The sequence below is a fragment of the Falco cherrug genome, chromosome Z (assembly GCF_023634085.1).
Source record: "Falco cherrug isolate bFalChe1 chromosome Z, bFalChe1.pri, whole genome shotgun sequence".
Classification (NCBI taxonomy): domain Eukaryota; kingdom Metazoa; phylum Chordata; class Aves; order Falconiformes; family Falconidae; genus Falco; species Falco cherrug.
In genome coordinates, this window is record NC_073720.1 from 50286946 (window position 1) to 50301359 (window position 14414).

Genomic DNA, 14414 nt, shown 5'->3' on the forward strand with positions numbered 1-14414 from the left:
TAAGAATATTAAAACAATTTTGTATTAAACTGCCAGTGAGATGAAAAAAAAAAAAAAGTTTGCTCTTGGAATGCGATGGAAATATTGTTCTTAAACATATTATTTTGCTAGAAGCATACATAAATCTAACAAGGTATTATTGGCATTTGAGATGCATTTTGTGTTTTAGCTAGTTACAGCTTTCCATCACTGATGCTGTTGTCATCTTTTAGCTTTACGTCTCTATTTATGTAACATTTATTCTATGAAGTAGCTTATATATACAGTCTCTTATGTTTATTTACTTACCAACAGTATCACATGGTTCATCTTTATGTACACAGAAATCCTTCCTAGAATTGGGGGGGAAAAGAAAAATGTTACACAAGCCAAGCTGTCAGACTGGTAATGACTGTGTGACCTATTCACAAATGTTTTGTATGGCTCAATGAATAAATACAGAATACCATTACCAACAAAGAGCACTGGGAAGCAAAGGCCAGGATTACCCACTTAAATGTCAGTTTATTCTCAGAACAGATTCAGGAGTAGTCAGGTGACAAAACGTACCATATATTTACATTGCATTGTACCTAATATCTGGGTTTTTTCTTATGTAATTATCTTGAAATGTAACAAGTTTAATTTTAGTCTTTCTTTCATTTGAAATGAAAATGTCTCAATATCAGGTCCAAATGTAGCACTGTAATCCAGCGTTTAGGTCAGAGGTAAGAGTCTAAACTTGTGCTAAAAAGTCAGTGGTTAATATGACTAATAGGAATACATTCTGGAGAAGCATTTCTGCTAGGGCATCCCGTTGTAATAGCGGAAGACTTAAATTAACTTGTTGGGAGAAGACTATCCTATCTCCAACACAGATTTTAGTCCAGCCTTAGCTCTATAAATAAGACCACGCAGCAGCACGAAGTGGAATAAATATTTCATCTCTGTGCTAAACGTCAACTGGTTGGGATTAATTTTAGTTCAAATCTATTTTATTTATTCTCAGAGACACATAACAAAGTTACCAAAAGATAAAAGGAAAAGCTACTTTTTAGTGGAGTGTGTATAACTCATACCATTTTTTTAATTTTAAGTAAAAATAGGGCTGCTGAGGTACACATGAACAATGGTAAACAAACAAAAAAAACCCACCATACATAGTATCTAAGCAAAATACAACCTAATTGCCTGAACTTCATTCCAACATGTACCCAAATAAGTAAGTTTCTGTTCTTTAGATTAATGGTGTCTTTTTTTAGAGAGGGATCATGTGAGTCAGAGCGATTTCATTTTTGCATTCTGTCTATGAAGCTACATATACACATACATCATTGATAATGGTAAAATTACACACATGTAGAAACACTCATTTTCTAGAAACAAAATGCAGGAATTGTTTGGTGCTTAAGATCAGAGAGTAGACTAGTGATATTTATTAATTTTACCAACATAACTACACCAAGAACTTTTTGTTTGTTTGTTTCCCACAGGCTAGTCTCACAGAGCAATTTAGACCCAAAAGCAATCCCTAGAGGCTGGCAAATTTCCGACACTTGTTAAAGGCCACACAGCCAGAGACATGGGGTTATATAGCTTTTGATTCTTCAGTCACCATTGCCAGATAATTATGGAGTAGAAAAGCAAAACAACAGTGCTAGGAACAAATAATATTGTGCATAAACTGATAAACTATGGGAATCTACTTAGAAAAGCCCTGGAAATCGAGCCAAAGGTAGTGAACAGAAACTATAATCAGATACAGAAGGAAGTTCTTTTATTTTTTCAAACCTGCAATAAATTGCATTAATGCACTGGGTTGTAACACAATTCTTTGTTTTGTGCTCTGTGACACAAGGGACTTATTGTCTTGTTAAGCAACAAGACAGAACGATTAGAAATATGGAGACTTGTGGTGAAGCAAGAGAACACATGTAAAGACAATCTAAGGACATAGATTGCCTTCCACACACACTCATACAACTACCTAAATATTAACTGATGTAACAAAAAAGGGGGGGGGGGGGGAAGAGCATACCTTCAAATCTTAAAGAATACTGTCTGACATTTTAAAACTGCCAGTATCCAAGAGGTTTCTGTTTATGTAATAGCTTTGTTCTCATACACTTACTGAGCTGTTTTTGCTTTGTTTTCCTTCTTGGCTGACTCTGACTGTGGCTATGCTACACATCCAGAGTTTCATTATGGGACTTGGGGCAAACAGTACTGCTATGTTTTGGTAAGAGGGAAGTACAATAAACCATTCTTAGTTCCTGATGTACATTGAAAGAATGTAATACCTCCTTTAATTTCTAAGAATATGAATGCATTACATAGATTTGAGACTAGGCTCCTTAGTAAAGATTTACAGCTCTAGCTAGATCTACCAGTGACTCTCACAGAAATTGTTCTTTAGTTTCTCCCCCCCCCCCCAGTAATTTAAATATTTCATCCTAACTACATTCCTCTGTGTGTATATAACATACACAAACACATATCTATACACCTCTACATTTATATATATATATATATTTATACACATATATATATGGAATTGGCATACCAAAATGACACAAAACAAATGAGAGTATATGGACTCTTCCAAGCAATAGGAGGTATAAAATAGAGCAAAAAGGACACTGAAAAGCCCTCAGGAAAGCCACTGATCTTATTTGCTTTTGTTCCTTTCCTTGCTTCTCTTCGCAAAACAGGGCAGATATTACCATTAACATTAATGCATACAGAAACTTGTGGCAGAAGTTAGTAACTGAGTCTAACACTAAAAGCAAGGAACTGATTAAAGCACACTAAAGTCCCATTCTAACCAGCACCCAGTACACAACGTCCATTACGCTAAATGGTTACTTTGCATGCACATGGAAGGGAAAACAGGTCCTCATTCAAGTGAGAGAAAAGAGGAGCTTTCATGAGGTTTAACACTGATTTCTGAGCTTGAGTGAGTTGGCTAACCCTAGAAAAGAATTTTAAGCAAGAATGGGTAACCACTAATCCATTGTTTCAGAAAATCATATTTCGTTAGTGCATTTTTAATCAACTTTGTATAACAATATGAAGGGCTTTCACAGCAAACAAAGACTATCCAATTTCTAAATATAAAGTGTCTCATTACATTCTTTTTGTTAAATCCTGATATGTAGATGAGACATGACAGAAGACAAAGAACAGCAAAGGAGGACTAATTTTTTATGAGTAGTTTGCACCAATTTGTCATTTTAGATAGATTTAACACTTGCCTAGGCATACTAGTCAAAGGACTTATTTTGTGTCCAAAGGGGCTTATCAGTCCACATGATAGAATCAAGAAAAGAAAAAACAGAAGAGGACTGATAATGGCTTTTACTGGTCTACCAAATCTTCATTTGGGCTTGCACCGTATTCAATTTCTTAACTTCTCTAATGTTCACAATATTGAAAAAAGTAGTGTAGGCTTGACACTGCAGTCCAACTCCTCCTGTTGTCATTGACTCCAAGACTTACAGCTTTTGAAGACATAGTTGAGGTTTATTGCCCAAGCAACAAGTTTCCTCAAATCATAAGGTTTTTATATAGAACAGTTGCAATTAATGGCCCCTGTGGCAAATAACATTATCATCCCATTGCAAAATGCCGAGTAATGACAACACTGTAGATGTTCTTGTCTTTTATATAATAGGACAGTCTGAAACGATTCCCACATATGAGCTAAGCACATACATACTAATATATGCACTTTAAAACAAATAAAATTAATTTTGGAGTTAATGAACAACAAGATCAATTAGAGATTTACTATTCAGTTAGGAATTTTTAAACATGGACAATGTTACTTTTGTAAATGCTATTTCAGAAACTTTAGTATTTTGAGCATCAAATGCACTGGTATGCACTGGACAGTAATTTAGCAAATCAGGAAACACTATCTAAATATTTTAAATGATTAACAGAACACTTAGGCTCTGTAAGGCTGAATTGACATTAAAAAGGGTAATATGAATAGGCATTCTTCAAAAGTTTATGATTCAGACAAACAAAAATAACAGCTCATAAATGTGGTAAGTGAGCTAAAAACTGAATTGAATGTGTAGATAACACTCAAAACAGATATAGAAATGTTAGGAAGCCAAAGAAGGTGTTTGAGTGGAGTCCAACAGAATCTAGACTCAGTGTTAGCATTAAACAATGATATCAAAAAAAGTATGAGAACACTACCAGTAAAGTTTTTAAATTAGGTAAATTCTGTTAGAATACAAATAGGAATGAAGACAAATCAATTTTAAAGATAACTCATCTGAGTAACTTTTACTTTAATGTAGTCAAAACTGGAACCCCAAACTTGATCAGATATGACAACAGCATGACAACAACAAAAAGAAATGAGCATTTGAAAACAGACAGTAGAAGTGAACAGTATCTTTGGATAAAGATGCAGGAAAATATACATGGCACCAGTACAACCATTCACACACCACTGTGTCCAATTTTGGTGCTTATGCTTCAAAAAACAATTTGGAAAATAGGAAAAGGTCTGGTAAGAGCTAAGAGATTTATTATAAGCCTAAGAAACAGGCTTAAAAATGCCTTGCAGCACTGTTTCAGCTATCACCCAGAGCAAAGAGACTTCACATACTGCAGATCAATATGAATGAACAGCTGATGTACCCTCTGGACATGGACTATCGCCATCTTATCCAATTAATATTAGGAGAATCAGAGATCTACTTTCTATCACAAGCACATGTGAAAATGGCGATTCTGAGGAGAATATAGAAATTTATTTTTAAAACCTATTATTTTCATATTTACATGTTTTTCCTGAAAATCTCTCTGACACAGATTGACCTATGCACTGGAAATGCTGCATGATGTATAATTTAAGTGAAGGTTTGCATCACTTTTTCTTTCTTTTTAATACACTTCAAAGTGTTCATTTCCTTGTTTGCAATAGGGGCAATAGAAGGACTGAAGTATTGTCATAGAGCAACTGTGGATGCCATGGACCTTTTGCTGCCTTAGTTTCAACTAGCTCATTCAGGTCAGACAACCTGTGTAGACAGCAACTGGTAACATCTTCTCAGTGGCCACCAAAATCTGTGCTTATCTCTGTGTATTCGCACTCTAACTGAAAAGGCAAGAAGGATGTTATGTGCCATGGCATACTTCTTCCTCAAAGAAAAGTACTTTCTGATATGTATATCTCTAAACTAATAGTGCTAATTTATAACTGTGAATCACAGAGTTTTATCAAGAGAGTCCTTAAAACAGTTTTGGTCTTAATTCTCACATATGCCTTATACCTAACCTCCCAGGGGATCTTTTCTAAATACACTATTCAAACCTTTTCTTTATGGTTTCCTTTTACTTTATAGCACCATATTTTAAACAGGACCTAACTTCATCAGAATAAGCCAATTTAAAGGGAAACTACAGAAAAACTCGTAGGCTGCAATAGGACTACCGTAAAGTGGAATGAACAAATTGCTAGCAGATTCATATCTATCATTACAGCCTATTTGGGCAGCAAAGAAAGTTGTGGAGAAAAGTCAGTTTTTCTTTTCCCTTTATATAAAAAATGCAAGAATAAGTCTTGAAAGTACCTTTTTCATGAAAAGGCTATGATGGCTCTTCGGCTGTTCAATAACAGTCTCTGTTATATACACATTTATGCTTAAAAACTAGCTGTGCAGAATACTGAATATTTAATTTCTAACTGTTTTGGTTACTAGACACAACAGGCACATGAAAGCAAAGGAAAACTTTTTCAAAGCACTCTTTCTGTTCTATTATCATGTGAGACAAAAAAGGAGGTGTCAATAAGTTTCAGGAGGTCTGCCACAGAATGTGTTAGATAACCAGAACTTCTTATTTTTAATTGAAAAATACCAAGCAGTTGGTGTTCATTTGTCTACACAAAACTATTTCTCTCAATAAAGCAGATCTGCTGTCCAAAGCTGTTTGGAAGGTGTGACAAAGGAACTTGTTCCGTGTTTGCAAAAAAGAATGAGATTCTGAATTATCAAAACAGACAAGTGGAGCCACACATGGGGTTAGCTCTACTATAAACCTGATGATGTGCAGAGGGAGCCTGGATTAGCAAAACATTCCCATAGTCAGCGAACTGCACTGGCATGATTTATTAGCAGCTAAGGCAGTTCTGAGATAGGAGGCAGTATAGTCCAGAGAATAATACCCCTGAGAAAAACAAAAATATCAGAACAGATCTTTCATTTCTGTCTCCAGCACTGAAATTGAAGTAGGGAGCAAGGAAGTGATTGGTTGAATATCAATTTCCTTAACACTGCTCAGAGATTCACTCCCAAAACCTTATTAAAACTGGCAGGTAAAAAAAAATTGTAGGTAGCTCTGGAAGAAGTCCAGAGGAGAGTCATGAAGGTGATCAGAGGGATGGAGCACCTCTTCTGTGAAGACAGGCTAAGGCGGCTGGTGTGGATCAGCCTGGAGAAGGTTGCAGGGAGGCCTTATTGCAGCCTTACAGTACCTAAAGGCGGCCTGCAAGAAAGCTGGAGAGGGACTTTTGACAAGGGCATCAAGTGATAGGACAAGGGGTAATGGCTTAAAACTGAAAGAGGGTAGATTTAGATTAGGTACTAAGGAAGCAATTCTTCACTATGAGGCTGGTGAGCCCCTGGAAGAGGTTGTGCAGAGAAGTTGTGGATGCCCCATCCCTGAAGGAGTTCTAGGCCAGTTGGATGGGGTTTTGAGCAACCTGGTCCAGTGGAAGGTGTCCCTGTCCATGGCGGGGGGTGGGGTGGGGTGGGTGGGGGTTGGAACCAGATAATCTTTAAGGTCTCTTCCAACCCAAACCACTCTGATTCTATGAAATAAGGATATCACTACTACAAACCACATCAAAAAAGCATGCCTTAACACATGATTAGACTTTCCGAAAGATTTTTTGCCATTTAGAAATGCTGCATGAAATTCAAAAAGCTCTGTGGTCAAACATACTGGCTGCTAAAAACATTTCCGGACCACTACCTCTAGATGCTTAACTAATGCTTAACTTAAACTCATCTGCACCAGTTCAGAACTCTTCTGCCTTTTCCCATAAAGGGTGGTTAAGGTGAAGATGAAGAAGTGAGAGGAAAGAGGTGTTACCCACTTTATTTCACAGCATCTCACTACTTGTAAGATACACCTCACAAGCTAAAGAATGTAGCCCTAGACTCACTCCCCTGGCAGATGCAGGCTTGAAGGTTCAACACTCCCTCAAGCTGCTCCTGCAGATACTGTCTCCACTGTCTCAAATAGGAGTGCCAGGGAATAGACAAGAAGTCACTCAACAACACCACATTTGTAGCAACCAAACAGTATGCAATTGCTCAATTATCCTTAGACAGTCACAAAGTACAACTAGACATAAGAAGGTCTATTCCCCTTTAGCTATGCTTATCAACCCATAGCCACGTATGATACTCAGCCATCCTTTATGCCTTGGTACAAGTTCATGCCTTCCTACTACTCACATCTTTCCTTCATCTAGACTCTTCTCCCACCAAACCACTCACTGCTATCAAAATGAGTTTTGGGTCTTCATCTGAAAAATTTCTTTCTAGTCTGTCATCCCAAATATGTTTTTTGATGAACTAATGGAAATTTGTTACGGACAACATTACTTCTCATGTTTTCCACAGTAGTTCAGAGAAGCCTGTGTGAAGGACTGCTGCTTAGCAAATGTAAACATGTGTACCAAAAATTAATCTGCCCCCTCAAAGATGCAACAATCTGCAAAACAGAAACAAAAAATAAGAGGAAGAAAGCACAGAGTAAGAAGAGATTAATGTGTGCATTTCTAAGAAAAGGTAAAGGAATAAACAGCAAAGTATTAACAAAGCTGTCACCACAATATTGATTTCTTCATTTCCTGCTTCCAGTATGTGACTGACTCTCCAGAACAGGGGAATTTAGGGAAACATCTTTTTGCTTCAGAAAATTGAAATACATTATAGATATTGGAGTAATCAGAATGTAAACTAATTTTAAAAAATGCATATAGCTCCTACTGAGATTGCCCTGAATAAATGGTATAAGGCTACACGTAAGTTTAAAGATTACATATTTTTAGGACACCATGTCACCAGCTAGCATGGGACAGCACAACAGTATTCTAATATATCAAATCACAGTAATTTTATTTGGAAGGAAACTCTGAAAGTCATCCAGTCCAAGTCCACCTTGAAAATGGCACTAAATCCAATTCCAGACCAGCCAAACTATCCTTCTGTCCTCTTCTTTGAATAATGGCTCTTCACTGCCTGAACATAAAGATGCATCCCACCTGTGCACCACTTTACAACCTAAATCAGAGAGCATCTGCTTGGGATGAAAGAGGTGAGCTGGAGGCATACTTCCTTCTGAATGTGTGAAATGCCTGATACTTAAGAGTTATAAGGAACTGCAGATCTGGGATCACACCTCTGCTCTGCATAGCGCATTCTGTGCATATGCTGTAACTCAGCACACAATGAAATATATATCTCTCTAATGGATCTAGGGCTAGTATCTCAACAATGTGCCTCATGTCATGCCAAACAAGCTCTGAATGGTCTAAATATGCTTTTGTGCTTTGAATGAAAAGTATACACAGTTCCATGTGTGCTGCCTTTTAAATGAAGGCATATGGAGAGAGGCATCCAACCTATAGCCTTAGCTATATAGCCAAAGAAGAAACAAGAAAGTGACCTGTTTGTCATTTCAGATGGTAAACATCTGGGAAATACTGCTTTCTGAACCATCTTTACCTGCCACCATATTACTACCTTTGAGTTCTGGAAAGAAGTCTCAAGTTGCACTCTTCTTCATCGCAAAACTAAATCCTGTGTTGGTCATCTATCAGTTCCTTTGATCTATGTTCATGTTAGGTCACTGCCTATTTTTTAATGCTCATCTTTCAGTATTTTACCTTGTGATCAGTATGGCTGCATCAACTGAAGACATGTCTTCTCCCCAGCTTGTTGACATTTCTAAGTGTATATCGTTCTTCTTGCCAAATTCTTCATGTTGCCATTTACAAAAGCTTTCCAGCATTTTTTCCCCATGATGTCCAATATACATATCTGCCTGCAAAAAAAACCCCAAAAAACAAACAAACAAACAAAAAAAACCCCCACAAACCCACACGATTATTTTTATTAAAATTATCATTCTTTAAATAGAATTAAGAACATTTTTTCACTGAGTTAATAAAAATATCCTTCTTTTTATGGCATAATATATTTTCGGCAGAATGACTTGAATTTCAGGAGCGGAGACCATCTTTTTCTTTTGTTAAAAATACAGGTGAAGACAGTGGACAGAGACATACAGCAATCTGTTCACCTGAACTAGTCTCATTTATCTGCTGTTCTTTCACTATCCATAGTGAAGAAAAGATTAACGATGTGAAGAACTTTAACATGAAATGAGACTTCCCCACCTGCTGAGAGGACACTGAAGAAAGAAATACTTTTTTATTCACTGGAAAAACAGTATTTTAAAAATAGAAAATGGGTAAAGGAATCCCTTTTCTTATGAACTAACTAAAGAATGACATGATTTCCATAATACTTTGTAGAAAAAAAACCCACACACACAAGAAATCAACTTGACATTGTTCCGAAATAGGATACACAAACCATAGGTTAATAGAAAGTCTCAATCAAGGTTATCAGCTGACTTGACTTTCTTCAGAAAGGGGAACAGATTTGAGATAATGCCTCAAATGTGCAATGCAAGAGTAGTGGTACATCATGGCACCTTTTGTTTGTCTAGGGATTGTCTGAGAAAGAACATCAGTTCTTCTACTGTCCTCTGGGTTTAAGGCAGATTATTTTTGTATTAAGCTATATGAATACACAAGAAGCAGTGCATAAGCAGATTTTGTTAAGAACGAGCTGATTTCCACAAGGAAACTTTGTTTGATTGACTTCCAGCTTCAAGCACAGAATAAACTCAGACATGCAGCACATAAATTAGGAGTAGCTTAAACTTTATTGGGGCTGCCAAGCAGTGTAAATTAAATAATGCACAAAAGCTAAGAGAATATCGATCAGCCATTAAAGTCGGTGAATATTGCAAGTCTTCGTGGAGCAACAAGCTAAGTAGCATAACCCTGTACAGGTGAAGACAAAGATAATAGATACTTACTGGAGTCTCATGAAGCAGTACAAGCTTAGTTACCCGAAGATTTACTTGTAGTCCAAGGCTCTTGTGCTGGAAAAGGTTAAAAACCTAAGATAAAAAACAGTCAATAAAAATACCTGCTTGTATTGCACTGTAGACTAAAACCAACAGAAACACAAAGAACCTCAGAAGTTTCTCATATTCTTACTGTGAGTGCTCCAAATCTCCATAATTTGAATCGAACGTTAAGATAATGTAATTTTGTTGGTCTTCTAAAATGAAAACAGAGCTTAGGCAGTATCCATTCTGGGAGCACAAGAAAGACCTTTTCCCTTCAATGGCCATGACTGCTTTATAAACTGTAGTCTTGTTGCTCCAAATACTTACACATGCATATAACACTATTCCCATGAAAATTCCTGTGCTGTTAAATCAGCATTGTAGTTCAAGTGGTCTGAGACATGACATGGCAATAATTCTTCCTACTATTCAGAACAGTTAAAAGTTTTTATTTATTTTTCAGCTTATGCTCCTTCTCTAGAACAATCTTTCCTTGTATGTTACAAATGCTAGTTTTCACTGCTTTATGCACCAAATGAGTGCACTACAGCCCTAGAAAGAGCTGGGAGGTGACATAATAGTCCAAGTGCATTACCCTTTGTGTTTTTTTGGCCAGTAATGATCACACAATCCTTCTCAACAACAATGTTATCTCTTCATAACAAGTGTATATCATGAGAAATCATCCAATACCCCAGCCTTCCCAACAGCATCATGAGCTTCTAACCAAAAAAATTCTCTTGACCAGCAGTCACTTTCTGGCTTCCCTAAAGATATAAGACAGTACACACAAGCCTGCAGCACCATGGTTTTATGCTGCAAAATGGAGTAAGTTTTGACAGCCTGCTGATGGTCATGTACTGACTGTCGCTCACAGGTGTTCAGTCAGAATAATTACAAGGAGCAATGAAATCAGCCCGCTGTCCATGCATTGTTGGAAAAACACCAACATTAATTTTAATTTCCTACCATGTTTAAGATGGTTAGAATAAATCTTCTGGCAGCATCTGTTCCATGATACAAAACCATAGCTGGATCTGCCACCACAACAGTTTCTACATTGTACTCCTGAGGTAACTTGTAAGAGTATCGTTTTCCTCTTCCACCTTCTGATACTTTCTGATTCTTGGATTTTCTTTTATCTGTAACATAAAACATTGCTTGGCAAACTCATCCTTGAAACTACCCTTACAGTACTTCTAGGATTTGTTACCTGTGATTACGGTATAACTCTGATTATGTGGAATGTAATAGCTATGAACTATAACACATGATTATTTAGCATTGCCAATGCTAAGGCTCAGACTGGAAGGCCTGTATTACACATAAATGTCAGTTCACACCAAGAAAATGAGAATCTTACCCAGCTTCACAAGTACAGTTAGTCAGATTTTTTGTGTCCTTTCACCTGACATATTTATAGAAGTATGTGCCTCGTAGTTTTGATTGTGGGATGCCGTGATTGAGAGACGGGACACAGCTTGATGCAAGCAAATGCCACTTTAATTAGCCTAATAGCATGATTATATACACACAAGCCTGTGAGATCACGCTGGTCTATCCGATATTTTGATGAAACATGTAATGATGCAGTGCAGTTGCCATCGCTAGCTACTGTAATAGCCACATCTTTTTTTCCTTCTGGGAGGAGCAGCTGCCATAAATGCAAAAAATATGCGTAGATCAGTGTGTTGGAATGAAAAGCAATTTAATCTAACCTCGCAGATTATAAACTCACTACTAACTGATTGTTACTTGTGGTCCTGCTTCCCCAGGCCCCCTCCTGCAGTGGGAGAAAACTAAATTCATGTTAGGCTTGACAGAAAAATAGTCTTACTGAGACTGCAGAATTGTTACCTGCCCATCTTGATAAATCACAGAGAAAACATCTTGATGTAATTATATCTTAGCATAAAAGATGACAAATATAGGTTTTCTATAAATTCAATATTAAGCAAATACATGGAACAGTTCAGTGATTTGCAAAGCTGAAAGAATCTTTCAGATGAATGACAGAGAATGATTTGTAGCATATAGGTTTCTCAGAAACAAAAAAAGTGAACTTTTACTAACATGACTTCAAAGTCAGTGCTGCTGTCACTATAAGCAGCTAAAGTAAAACACCACCACCAAACCCTGGAAAGGGGCTTCTAAACCTACAGAAAGCCCCAAATCGAAAACATGTTATATTTATGGTAAGCTAGAGGTTACTGCTCTTGTTAATTTTAAGTTTTCCCTCCAAAAAACACAACTAAATCCTCATTATTATTACGGTACATATGGAAAAGAAAAACTAATTACACAAACCCAGTTTAAGCCAGAAGGCGGTCAGATATGCATACAGCAGTTAGCAATGATATTTAAAATAATTCAGTTTAAAACAAAATTTAAAATTAAACTCCCTGTTGTAATAGCCAAATTCTGTTAGATCCCCTTGAGAGGGTATAAAACTTCTGGGACTGATCTCATTGAAGTCACTGAAATAAAGTGAAATTTTTTCCAGCTTCCACAATGGAATATTGGGCACTCTGTTTACAACAAAATTAATGCTTGAAATGACAATTATAAACACATGTTCTGGAAACAATCAAATATTAAGAAATTTAGAGGAAATGTTTTGCAATTAATCAGTCTCACCTCCAATAGGAAAGTTCCTGTATTTCATTTTATAACAGATGACTACTCTCCAAAAAATAAGTCACTCTTAAGGGAAGTGTTAAAAATATGCCTTAGAAGTCACTGAAATCACAAATTAACTTGGAAATATAAAACACCAGTGGAAGAAGGATCCGTGATTTGATATAAATGGATGTGTAACATAGATTTAATGTAAATATAATGTATATATACACCTATTAATGTAGAAAATATAAAGTATTCATGCTTTAAAAAGGCCGTCTATCTTTTTTTGTAGTCATTTTTATTTACATATATACATATATATATATATATATATATGTATACTGAGTGATTTAGTCCATCCCACTACATTTTTAGAAGGGCTTACTGATTCCTGTACAACTGGTGACAATGTAAGACTTACTAACACTGATAAGCATACAAATTTACCAAAAGAAAAAGAGGTATGTATTCTCCAGAAAGAAATTCTTGGTGTTTGATTGCTTAGAAGTAGAAACAGCTTATAATTTCATATGCTATCTAAAATTAATTATAATCTCTCTCAATTTGATCCTTCAGACACTTGCTTAGCTTTATACATACAGCTAGCCTCTAGCTATACTTGTGCTTGCTAACTGTGGATCTACAGCCTACTTTAGAAAACATTATGTGTGTTTTCATCACTCTTTTGAGAAAAATCTTTAATGAAACCTCAGTGTCAGCATCTGTGCCAAACCCCCCCACACCCTATAAGCTATACAACTATGACTTACCATATAAGCATCTAATGCTGCAAGAGTAGGCTATAGATCTAAGTTTAAACAGTAAACTCATTTGGGTTAAAAAGATCTCTCAGGAGCCATCTGGTCAATATGCCTTCCTCCTAAAAGGAGTGATTGATTACCGTGCAGTTTCCAGCAACACAGTTTATTCATTGTTCACTTCTTTGTAAAACACAGCAGCTAGTGCTTGAAAACTTTAAAGTTCATATTAGCATGGCTGTTCAGAGAAGTCTGCTAACACACCTCTGTTTTAGCTAGCGGTGCATTTCTATTCAGAATTGACAGTAAGCAGCCCACAATAAAACACAGCACTGTGCTAAATACTAAGGTCACAGCAGTCCCATAAACTGTTGAAACCTCTGTCTTCCAGGATTGTAGTGGGTGAGAAGATTGCATGGCCCTGTAGACAAGCTGGCTGCAAGGGGCAGTGCCCATTATTTGCCTCAGATATCTGCCAGGTTAACAAATCAAAGGACAATCTGTTCATGGCCAGCCAACCTTTTCCAAATTGCTGGTAGAATTCCCAGTCACATGGTATCTCCTTTATCTGAAAATTTTAGCTCTTCCCCAAGACCTTTAAATAAATGTAATTAGTAATTTTGGTACCAGTTGTATTCAAACAACTGCCATGATCACTCCCAGATAACAGGCAAAACAGGCTTTAGGCAAACCCGCTTGTTTCTTTACATAGACATAAATAAGTAAAAATTACAAAGAAGTGCTCATTATTGACTGTACAGTATGTAAGAGATAATAACTCCTGCAAACCCCAACCCCCCCATACTTACATCGATAATGCATGTGGTAACAACATAAAAGTCAGATTAACTTAAAAAACTGCTTCTTGGGATCAAA

At 36.6% G+C, this 14414-nt stretch overlaps 1 protein-coding gene across 3 annotated transcripts in view; it reads right to left on the bottom strand.

The window, feature by feature from the left end:
• ADAMTS19 (ADAM metallopeptidase with thrombospondin type 1 motif 19) overlaps nucleotides 1-14414 on the bottom strand; it is a 150857-nt gene that overhangs the window by 97033 nt on the left and 39410 nt on the right. For 2 of the 3 annotated variants that reach the window (XM_055699674.1, XM_055699673.1), the window contains exons 4-7: nucleotides 11128-11300; nucleotides 10123-10206; nucleotides 8900-9057; nucleotides 289-332 (exon numbers count right to left, since the gene is read on the bottom strand). In XM_055699674.1, the coding sequence (XP_055555649.1) occupies nucleotides 289-332; nucleotides 8900-9057; nucleotides 10123-10206; nucleotides 11128-11300 (459 nt within the window). The remainder of the gene's footprint in view (nucleotides 1-288; nucleotides 333-8899; nucleotides 9058-10122; nucleotides 10207-11127; nucleotides 11301-14414) is intronic. The other variant, XM_055699672.1, reaches the window with a different exon arrangement.